Raw genomic sequence first — 10,964 nt, 5'->3', positions numbered from 1 at the left:
TTCACTCCTGTCTGTATAAATTATCTGTTCATCTCCACTGATGAAGTATAATCCAGCAAGTGACCAGATTTGATTTCTGTCTGTCCTTTGGTAATATGTTTTTACCGGTTTGCTGATTGACAAATCTGATAGGACAAACGCAGGGAGTAGATGATGGGTGGGTGGCACACCGGTGCAGACCGGATAGGGGGCTGGAGCTGGTGGCCTCCTTGTCAGGAGGGCTATGGGAACATGATTGACGGGCCAGGCCGGCCGCAAGCTGGTGGAGGGACCGGCGGCGTCCAGGGAATGTGGCCGGAGCAGAGCGCCACCCGGTCGGCGTCCTCGCACTCAAATCTGGACTGATGCGCGGCTACTGAAACAGCAAGAAAAGCGCCTGCCTCCCTCAATGTATCTCTAGCGCCCTCTACTGTTTAGCATCACACTCACTGCGAAGGAGAGACGCTTAAGGGAATTCCGTCTGCAGAGCATATATTGAAGGATGAATTTGGAGCTGATTTTGGAGGTGAAAAGCTGGAAAAAGGACCTCAGTTCTTGTTTTCTTTGAAGAATTTAGCAAAGAGACCAAGGCTGTGAAAAAGATAAAAGCGTTTATTAGAAGCAAAATACGTGTGGAAGAGGCAGTGTATGTGTGGAAAAAACAAAATACGTTTGGAGGAGCACACAGTCGGGCTCAGAGTGAGTTGCGCGCAATAGGGGCAACTTAGGTTGCTTATAGCTTAGTCGCTTAGTTGCCTAAGCTTAGTTGCTTAGGTTTGGAGCACACAGTCGGGCTCAGAGTGAGTTGCGCGCAATAGGGGCAACTTAGGTTGCTTATATAGGGTCAGTTTTCTGGGTTTTGGTTTTGGCCAATCGTCTCCATATTTGGTCCTGGTGTGGGGCACATCACTCAGCCAAGATGGGTTCCAGCAGGCATCTTCTCCCTCTTGTCCTTCCCCTAAACTGAGGGCCTTCTCTGAGCTTGTGTCAGGCCAGGAAAGCCACAAGAACGCACCCAACCAGGGCCCACTGCTCCTGCTGGTATCCCATCTCAAAACGTTGGCAGGAGATCAGCTGCAGCTGCTCAGCCTGGGGCCTATCTCCTACCTCAGAGCTGCGAGGCAATTGCTAACTGGTAAACCAGCCCTCCCAGAATCTTCCCTTGCACCCGCTCCCAAAGACTACCTTCCCCTCTCCCACCAAAATAGCCACTAACCTGATTTTTTAAACCACTTTATACCCATTAGAATGGCTAAAATGAAAATGATTGGCACCCCCAATTGTTGCCAAGGATGTAAAACCGGAATCCTCATACATGACTGGTGAGTGTGTAAAACTGTGCAGTCTTGGAAACTGTGCACTGAAAGTGTCTTATAAAGTTAAATATACACCTATCCCATAAAGCAGCAATCTCAATAGGCATTTACCACACGCCCCCAGCTTCAAAATGAAAACATACATCCACAGGAAGACTTGTTTATAGCCACACATCTATAGGTATTCATAACAGCCAAAAACTGAAAGTGACCTTTCATAGGAAAGTGGATAATGTAATATATTCATAAAATTGGTGTATTCCTTGGCAATAAAAAGAATGAACTATTGAGTCACATAAAAACTTGGGTTAATCTCAAAAATGTTGTGTGAAAAAAGCAAGTCACCAAGGAATATAGGCTATATAATTTCATTTATATGAAGTTCAAGAACAGGTCACATTAACCTATGGTAATTGAAATCAGAACAGTGGTTTCCTGTCATGAGTGGCAGGGGACTAACTGGAGGTGGAAATGAGAAATTTTTAGAGTGATGGAAATGTTCTAAATCTTAATTGGGGTATTGGTTACATGAATGTATTTTTTTTTCTATATTTGGGAAGTGATCTTTTTATTATTTTTTATTTTTTTTTTGGCCGCACTGCACGGGTTGCGGGATCTTAGTTCCCCAACCAGGGGTCGAACCCATGTCCCCTGCAGTGGAAGTGCAGAGTCTTAACCACTGGACTGCCAGGGAATTCCCAGTGAAGTTATCTTTTTTAATATAGGGAATTTATATTCTTTAGAAGTTAGGGACATTTTCCTAGTAATTCCATCAAGTAAAAATAAAGAATAAAGTAAAACTAGGATTTCCCACCCAGGGGAATCACTACACGATTTTGGCAAGATTCTTCCAGACAGTATGTTCACAGTGCTGCATACATTGTACTATACACATATGCAAATAAGGACAATTCCTTAGCTTGTCTAGTATCTGATTATGCAGACAATTTGCTGACCTGCTATCTGAGCTTATCTGAGCATGGAGTGAAGTGAATCAGAGATATCAGGATGGAGAGAGGAGTTACTATTTGGAGGGAGTTGTGGAGTGGAAGAGATCAGGCAGGAGCTTGATCTCCCACGACAAGAAATTGCCATATACTATATAAAAAGGTTTTGTTGGGAACTACAGACCCTTCGCCACAGGAAAAGGTACTTTTGTGCGTGCACTCTCATACAATCGTTTTTGTATATGGTTTTGAGGAGAATCTCAAAACTCCTGAGGTCCTTTTTTAGGGAAGCCAAGTTAAAAACAAAAAAAGCCTCAATTAGAGAAAACAACTTCAATGAACCAAAAGAATTTTAAAAAACACACCTAGTAAAATAAACTTGTTCATTTTATCATGGATTTAGTTATGTTCAAACAATATGATTAATCTAGTAATCCTCCAAACTTCCAGGTTAAGTACCGCTCCCGATTTCCTCATTGGTGACTACCCTTCTCTACGAGCTGCTGCTACAGTCGTAATGAGAGAACCAACTGCAAAGTGTCTGCTGGCAAGCAAATTCAGTGAGGCACTCAAATCCTAGAAATGAACAATGTGACTCTCTGCCTCCCCTGATAAAGAGTTGAAACATGACCATGTTTCCTGCATTTTCAATGCCTCTTTATCGAAAGACATGCTCGTCTGGAACTTGTCTAAACGTAGGCTTATATGAACTAATCCATAGTCATGTATAGTTACAATCAAGGAAATCATGTCACGTCTATGGTTTATTAATGTAGGTGTAAGGAAAGCACTTAGAGTTTGTGACCATAGCAGAAAAGCAATTCCTGAGGAAATGCCTCAGGTCTGTGTCCTAGTACTTAGGAGAGTGCCTGGAATGGAGCAGGGACTAAATGGAGAGAGCCTTTCATCTTGATGAAATGCTGCATGTTGCCTTCATTGCTAGATCATTTTTCTAGAAGCAAGAAAGGGAAAGACCAAAAGACAAAAACCTCAAAGAATTTTCTCAGGGAAAAAAAAGTTTTAATTAATATCTTTAACACAACTCTCTTTAAAATATATACTTATTTTAAAACCCCGAGCAAAAGCCCTGTCATTCATTTCAAAAGACAAATCATTTCAGTGCTCTTCCTTGAAGCACCTGCAGTTTCTTCCTCTGGTCTTAGCGAAGGGCATGGGACCCGTGCTTCCTGTCGTCAGGATAAAAATCCAGGAGGGAGAAATCCTGTTGTAGCGGGTAGCTGTTTTCATCTAACACAAAGAGGCTCTGCACCTTCAGGACACAAGGTGCCCCACTGCCCGCCAGCAAGGCATGGAGCAGGTCTGCGGCGACCAGGTTGTAGGTGACGTCTGAGGGAGGGGCTGAGGAAGAGGAAACATGAAGGGCTCTTAGCATCCCTTCCAGGGGTGTGGACATGCTCACATTGAAGGGTTCATTGTTTCCCTTGGTTTCTCAAGTCCCAAACCCACTGTAAATGTCTCTTTCTACCCCCTCTCTTTCTAGTCACAGGTTACTCTAGAATGATGAGGCCCAATTCCTGCTGATCTGGAGAGAAGGCACAAGTAGTGCACTGTTCAGACTGATGGTGTTTCCTGTTATGGTACAGCCCCTGGCTTCTTCAAAGAATCGAGGGAAGAACTGAGATTAATCTTTTCCTAAATTAAGGCTGAAACAAAAAGGGCATGTCCATATCAGAAAAGTACTCATATTTACCTAGTCTATAGCTCTTATCACAGTTACATATATACATATTTATTGTTTATATAACAGGACTCTAAGTTGGTTACTTAATATCAAATCTTGATAATATATACAAATACTAAGATTATAGGTGGATATGTCATTGTATTCTGCATTTGTCCTATATGCTTCCTCTCATTTTTTGAGGACATCCAATCAAGTCATTAGCAAGTTGCTCAACACTAGACAGACAAGGCACCACTGACTATGCTCAGACTCTACTGGTTCCCTGACCAACACCACCAACCTTTCTTGGATTGAGTCTACAGACTCCTGGAGGGCCCATGACATATTCCTGGAGGTGTGAGAATTCTGTACAACACTTAAAATTTTTGAATTTTCACTTTAATAAGCTAAAAAAAAACAAGTTTAGTGATAACCTGAATGATCTGATGAACACTTTATAACGGTGCCCACATCTTCACTTATGGATACAATTTAATTAATGCCAAGAAGGAGGACTTTAATTGTCTCAGGACTGGGCAAAACACAGGTCGATACTGTATGCGAGAATGATGCCTCTCTGAGAAATAAAGACTAACTGCCATTGTGCAAAAAATGAAAAGACAAGACTGAAAATAAACAAAGAACAACGAGAAAAGGCATGAAAACAGCAGAAAGAATGAAAATTTATTAAAGAAAGTGAATTTAAAAAACAGAGAGACTTCTGATTAGGAAGTAGAATGCTGGGAAGAGTGTGTCTCCTACCCTAACAATTATTAGAAAAAGCTGAATAAACTACAAAATCACAATCTTCTTGGACCTATAAGTGAGCCAAGGTTGTACGGCTGCCAAGAAGACTGCAGTGTAAGGAGAGACAGGACAGGAGCACGGGTTTACCTGGGGCCGAGCTCAGAAAGAAGACAGTCCACCAAACAAGCAAGAATGAAGAATGTGCTTAAAGTTTCAACGAACTGCTAAAAGCCAAGCGTGGACCAGCGTCAAAGACAAGGGGGCACGTGCTCTTCTCATCTTCACCAGGTACTCACAAGGCTGGATGCAGGGCAAGACATCAGAGAAAGCTTCCAGCTATGGTGAAGGCCTGGGAAAGGGGAGAAGCTGCCAGGAGGAAAAGCACAAACACCACTCAGGACGGCTCCCTTAAGGAACAAAAGCCTTAAACTGCTGCAGGAAGACCTCAAGTCCTACTGCCCCAAGATACAGATGGTGAGGATGAAGATGGAGGAAAGGTGAAAGGAAAATCCCTCTAACCCTGGGGGAGGGGCAGAAAACCACCCTGGATCAAGACCATTAGCGGTGCCCTGCTGCTGAGAGAGGGGCAGGACCACACAAAGATACCCACCAAGGACACAAGGCAGAGCTTGGCTGACTTGGCAGGAGGGGCAGGGTCACTGAGAAAGCACCACATCTAAGACCCAGACACGCAGAGCCTGTGTAAGACTAAGGCTGGACCAGAATCAAAGAGAATCACTCCTGCCCTTCCCTCCAGGCTGGGATGCACCGAATGACAACGAATAGAGCTGGTACAACCTGGGGAGGTACAAGAACATGAAGAGAAACTCTCTCTGAGGCCCAGGTACAGAGTGAAGGGTTAAAGCTGACTGGTGAAGCAGGAGTACTAGGGAAAACTCTCTGGAGAACCACTCCCCACCATGAGCATACATAATGCTAGATAACTGGAAGCCAGTGGTGACCGGAAGGTAACCAGAACAAAAAAAACTCAAATCCGACTCATGACTCATGGTCTGACAAGATTAACTACTCTGCCCACCCCCAACTCCCAGTAAAGGTCTAGGAAAACAGGCATGCCCACTTCAGGTACAAATACTATTTACCTCAGTCTGTATTGTTCTATATGCAATGTTCAGTATTCAAGCAAAAATGAAAGCCAGAAAAAATAATCCACTATTAACAGAGCAATCAATTGAACCAGATTAACTTAATTGCTTAGAGAGTCTAAGACTAATGAGAAAAGGATGGAGTTTGAGCATCTGACAAATGGGTCATTTTCACTTTGTTGTTAGCCACTGACTGGACCTATCATCAGAGCTGAAGATCCTACATATCCACACCACTGACACTGGACAATCTTTATATGTTTATATAGTGTCGCACATTCATTTACTTAACTATTATAAAACTAAGGTCCTGGTGTTGGACACCAGGTCGGTCCTTGTTGGTTATCTATTTTATATATAGTAGTTTGTATAGACTTGTGTTTCACTTAAGCTTATATACTGACAAAAAAACCCTCTTAATTTACAGTATAGTGTTCCTTCTGTTCCAATATACTCTCTACACTCCTGAAATGAATGGTTTCACCAAGAACAACCTCTTGATGGCGTGTTGATATCTTACCGATAACTCTGTTGAGCCAGTCAGGAGAAATGTTGAGAAGAATCTTCTCTATCAGCTTTGATCCTACATGGACGCAAACCTTATATATTCCATCAACTATGGTCATTAAAGCTGGCCTACAAAAGAGTAAACAGCACAGGACCCTCAAAAAGATTTTCAATTAAAGAAATGTTTAAATGCAATATAATTTCAAAAATCACTGGGTTTTTATGCAGGGTTAATTTTAATTACCAAAACAACTCTAGGATGTCCTGAAATATCCCAGAAATAAAAGAAGGGCTTTTTAAAAAAAAAAAGAGTTTCCAGTGATAAATTAATAAATTTTATTTATTCTATATTCATTTTAAATTTTCAGATACTAATGTAAGAAGACATTATTTTACACTGCTGTGTAAATTATTTCTAGAAATAAAATAAAGATGATAATCATGTATTTCACAATCACAATTTCAAGTTATTTTTTTCCACTGGATTCTTTCTCATCAAAAACAAACTGTTTTGCATGTCAATAAACAAGGAACTAGGTAAACAGTTTTCAGTACCTCATGCAATGGAATATTATGTGACTTAAAATGAATGAGGAAGATTTATAAGTGCTATTAGGAGAGGAATGCCATGATACACTCTGAGGAACAAACAATATGAACAAAACGATATGGATGATATTATTCTATCTATATACTTTTAAAGACAGGGATATACCTCTTTTAAAAATAAATTATTAAAAAATAAATTGAAATCAAGGTACTACTTGTGTCAATGACTGGGTCTGTGAACATCAATGGCGTCAAATAAGGAACATGGTTGTGTTCCGTAATGTAGTTGAGGGCCAACCTTTTACAAACACAATGGTAGCAACCAAGTAACTTTTGGAAGAGGAAACAGAGGATTCACTGTCTTTAACAATGATGATTGGGCATTATCTTCAACTTTGCAAACTGGTCTTCCTGCTGGTACATATTGTGATGTTATTTCTGGAGATAAAATTGGTAATGATTGTACAGGAATTAAAATCTATGTTTCTGGCAATGGCAATGATAATTTTTCTATTAGTAACTCTGCTGATGATCCATTTATTGTGATTCATGCTGAATCTAAATTATAAAGCTTGAATTAAATACATATACCCGGGGGGGGGGGAAATAAACTGAGAACAGAATTTAGAAAGACTCACTAGTATAGGGGAATTTAGTGTAACAGCTAAAACATGACTACTGATTTTCCCTCTGAAAACTTACTTCCCCCTTTATCCACACGATGATTCTAGTTTCTTTCCTCTGTTACACTCTATACTCTCTCCCCAGGCTATCTTTCTTCCTCCATTCTTTATTTCAACAAATACATACTCGATATCTTGTACCATGCAGTGTGCTAAGCACTGGGTATACACTAGTGAATAAGACAGATCTGGTTCCTTCACTCAAGGAACTTAAGAGTTTAATAGGATAGAAAGACAATAAGCTTTTCAACAACGGTGGCAAGATGATTCAATGGGGATAGAATAGTCTTTTCAACCAACTGTACTGGGACAACTGAATATCCACATGTAAAAGAATGAAGTTGGACCCCTTGCTTATACCACATACAGAAATTCATTCAAAATAGATCATGGACCTATACATAAGAGCTAAAGCTATAAAATTCTTAGAAGAAAATATAGGAGTAAACCTCCATGATCTTGAGTTAGGAATGATACTTTTCTTAGATATGATGTTTCTTTATGTTGCTTGAAAAGCACAAGCGACAAAAAGAAAAACAGATAATAAAAAGTGTTGACAAGGACATGGAGAAACTGCAACCCTCACACATTGCCGGCGAGACTGTAAAATTGTGCAGCAGCTTTGGAAGACAGTTTGGCAGCTCCTCAAAAGGAAGAAAAAGTTACCATACAACCTAGCAATTCTACTCCTGAGTATACATCCAAGAGAAATGAAAACATGTCCACACGAAAATTTGTACATGAATGTTCGGAGCAGTGTTATTTACAATAGCCAAAAAGTGGGGATAATCCAAATATCCATCAGTTGATGAATGGATAAATAAAATGTGGCATATCCATATTATGTGGCAATAAAAAAAAATGAAGTACTGATACATGCTACAATATGGATGAAACTTGAAACATGTTAAGAAAAAGTTAAGTCACAAAGGACTGCACACTGTATGATTATTTATATGAAATGTCCAAACTAAGCATACCTATAGAGCCAGAAATTCGACTAGTGGGTGCTATGGGTTGGTGGGAGGGGAGAATAAGTGACTGCTATGGGTATGGGGCTTTGGGGGAGGAGGAGATGAAAATGACCTAAAATTGATTGTGGGGACAGTTGCACAAGCCTGTGAATATACTAAAGCCATGGAATCGTACATTTTAGATGGCTTAATCTGATGGGATGTGAATTATATCTCAGTAACGATGTCTTTTAGAAGACAATGTGCAAGTAAACGACTCCAGGTACACACAACACACACGGCACTCTAACAGAGAACAAAGGAGGTGACTAAGAAGGCCTCTCTGATGATCGGCCACTGAACTAAGACACGAAGGAGCCAGCCTCGTGGAGTCAGGCAGAGAAAAGAGCATGTGAGAAAGCCCTAAGGAGGAAAAAGTCAGAGTGTCTAAAGAACTGAAAGAAGACGGTACAGCTGCAGCCCTGTGAGCAAGGCAAGAAGTACAGCAGATGAGACCGCAGAGGCGAGTGTGATGGGAAACTCTGGAAAGGTTTTAAAGGAAGGGAGTGGTCACTCTGTCAGCTGTGGAGAATGGACTGGGGGGAGGCGAAGGGAGGGGACCATGCATCTGAATCCAATTTTCTTTTCCAGACAAGCAACTTTCAAAGTAAGAGCAAAGTTCATTTACTTATTTATAACGAACATAAATATATGTAAAGGGAAATAAAGCTTATGGACTAAGCTTCTGTAAATTTTCTTAAAGTATTCCATTATAACATGCTGAATATATTTGCATAGGGTTTTTAGATATTGCAGTATTTAGAAATAGAAAAGAGAATAAAACACTGAGTGCTAGTCTGCTATCCTTAATTTCTAATATGAAGTTGGGGAAACTGAGATACAGAAAGGTTAAACACCTTACTAGCTTCCACAAGTCAGAGGTTAGATCATATAATTACTTTTAACCTTTAAATTCCAATAATATGTTAAGGTGGGGAAATGAGTTTCTTATGAGCCATTTAGAACTTGGTTAAAAATGTAAACCAAGTAAAAGTTTTCTTCCGTGTAGCTGCTTAAAGACAATAAAATCTCCCAATTACTGCTTTTGAAAAATTCCTGTTATGATTACTGGGCAATTTCTGCTTTCATAAATAGCTATTTATCACTCAGGAGGAACAATTTATTCTCTTGGATTAGCTCTAGTTAGTTTTCATTAGAAAGAGTTGATATATGTGATCTTTTGGTCACTTCCAGTCCTATAATATTAAACGTTTTCCATCCCGCTGGCTTGCTTAGTTGCCTTACCTATAGTATTTTTTCTTCATGGTAAATGGCAAGCAGCTAAAACATTGTTTGTAGATCTTGTTCTCATCTGTTTCTAGTTCCAATCCACATTTTGCACAGCCAGTATATATAATATTGGGAAGAGAAGAAAAAATAATCTTCAGAGAACTGTGAGCATTTAGAGCTATCTTCAGAGATGCTGTAATGGGAAACACTAGCTCTAAAATCTGGGCTTTGATTAGAATCACTTCTGTAAAAGACAAACAGAAAGAAATATCACAAATTAGGAGGCCAAAAACGTAATTTAATTTACAAACATGGTTAATTATACAGTTGATTCACAGTTATTTATAGTAAAGGATACACCGAGGTCTTGTTCTTGGTCTTCTCTACTCTTTTCCTAGACAGTCTCACTCACGTAGGACTTCCGTATTTACTCTAGAGTGTAAGGGGTGATCTGCCTGCAACTTAGAGTAAAGATTTCTTTGGCTAATTTGGCTGAAAAGGTGGATGTTTTCTTCCTCCCTGTCCTCTGGAATCATGAAAAATCAGTTTAATCTTTTCTAGAAGAAATCCCTCTAAACACTTGAAACTAACATGCCATCTCTTCTTTTCTTTTAATTAATCATCATCAAAAGTCAAATAGGAGGTCAGTAATTCTTCTATTCTCTACTTTGTCCAAAAATAATACACCATAGCTTACCGTCTTTTTAAACTTTTTTTTCAATTTCCCACCCATCATCATCCACACTCTGGGTGTTGGTTACATAGCCACGTGAGCCCTGAGGGTCCTCACGTACTAAATATTTTCTGTGTGACTCACCAGGCACCTCAAGCATGTTCATTCACTACTCACTGGCTCATGCACTCACCCATTCAACAAATATTGAGTATCTCTTATCTGCCAGACATTCTTTTTTTCTAATTTATCTTTGCCTTACTGTATACTAGTGAGATTGATGAGTTTATCTGAGCAACCTTCTCTTTTCCTCTCCATGTTCAGTTTAAAGGCTTTTTTAAGGCTTTGAATTTGTTCCTCTTCATCCTTTTAGCACACTCCAGGTCAAGAACTCATCATTCAGTATCCTGTTCCCTTTCCTGGTAATCTCTGCAGGGGTCTCATTAATGGTGACTTTCCTATTCCTAAGCCCTTCAGTTTGCTTCAGTCTTTTAGTGCCTGAAGATAGTTTCATCATTTCTTCCAATCAT

The 10,964-nt window shown here is 40.0% G+C and overlaps 1 protein-coding gene across 3 annotated transcripts in view; it reads right to left on the bottom strand.

Moving 5' to 3' along the window:
* Positions 1 to 10,964, bottom strand: part of SHLD2 (shieldin complex subunit 2) — a 98,745-nt gene continuing 87,781 nt past the window's right edge. The window contains exons 8-10 of one of the 3 annotated variants that reach the window (XM_024731435.1): positions 9,777 to 10,005; positions 6,300 to 6,415; positions 1 to 570 (exon numbers count right to left, since the gene is read on the bottom strand). In XM_024731435.1, the coding sequence (XP_024587203.1) occupies positions 446 to 570; positions 6,300 to 6,415; positions 9,777 to 10,005 (470 nt within the window). In that variant the 3' untranslated portion in view covers positions 1 to 445. The other 2 variants (XM_024731434.1, XM_024731436.1) reach the window with 2 other exon arrangements.

This window comes from Neophocaena asiaeorientalis, unplaced genomic scaffold (assembly GCF_003031525.2).
Source record: "Neophocaena asiaeorientalis asiaeorientalis breed wild unplaced genomic scaffold, Neophocaena_asiaeorientalis_V1.1 scaffold714, whole genome shotgun sequence".
Taxonomy (NCBI): Eukaryota; Metazoa; Chordata; class Mammalia; order Artiodactyla; family Phocoenidae; genus Neophocaena; species Neophocaena asiaeorientalis.
This window is presented reverse-complemented; position numbering and strand designations above follow the sequence as displayed.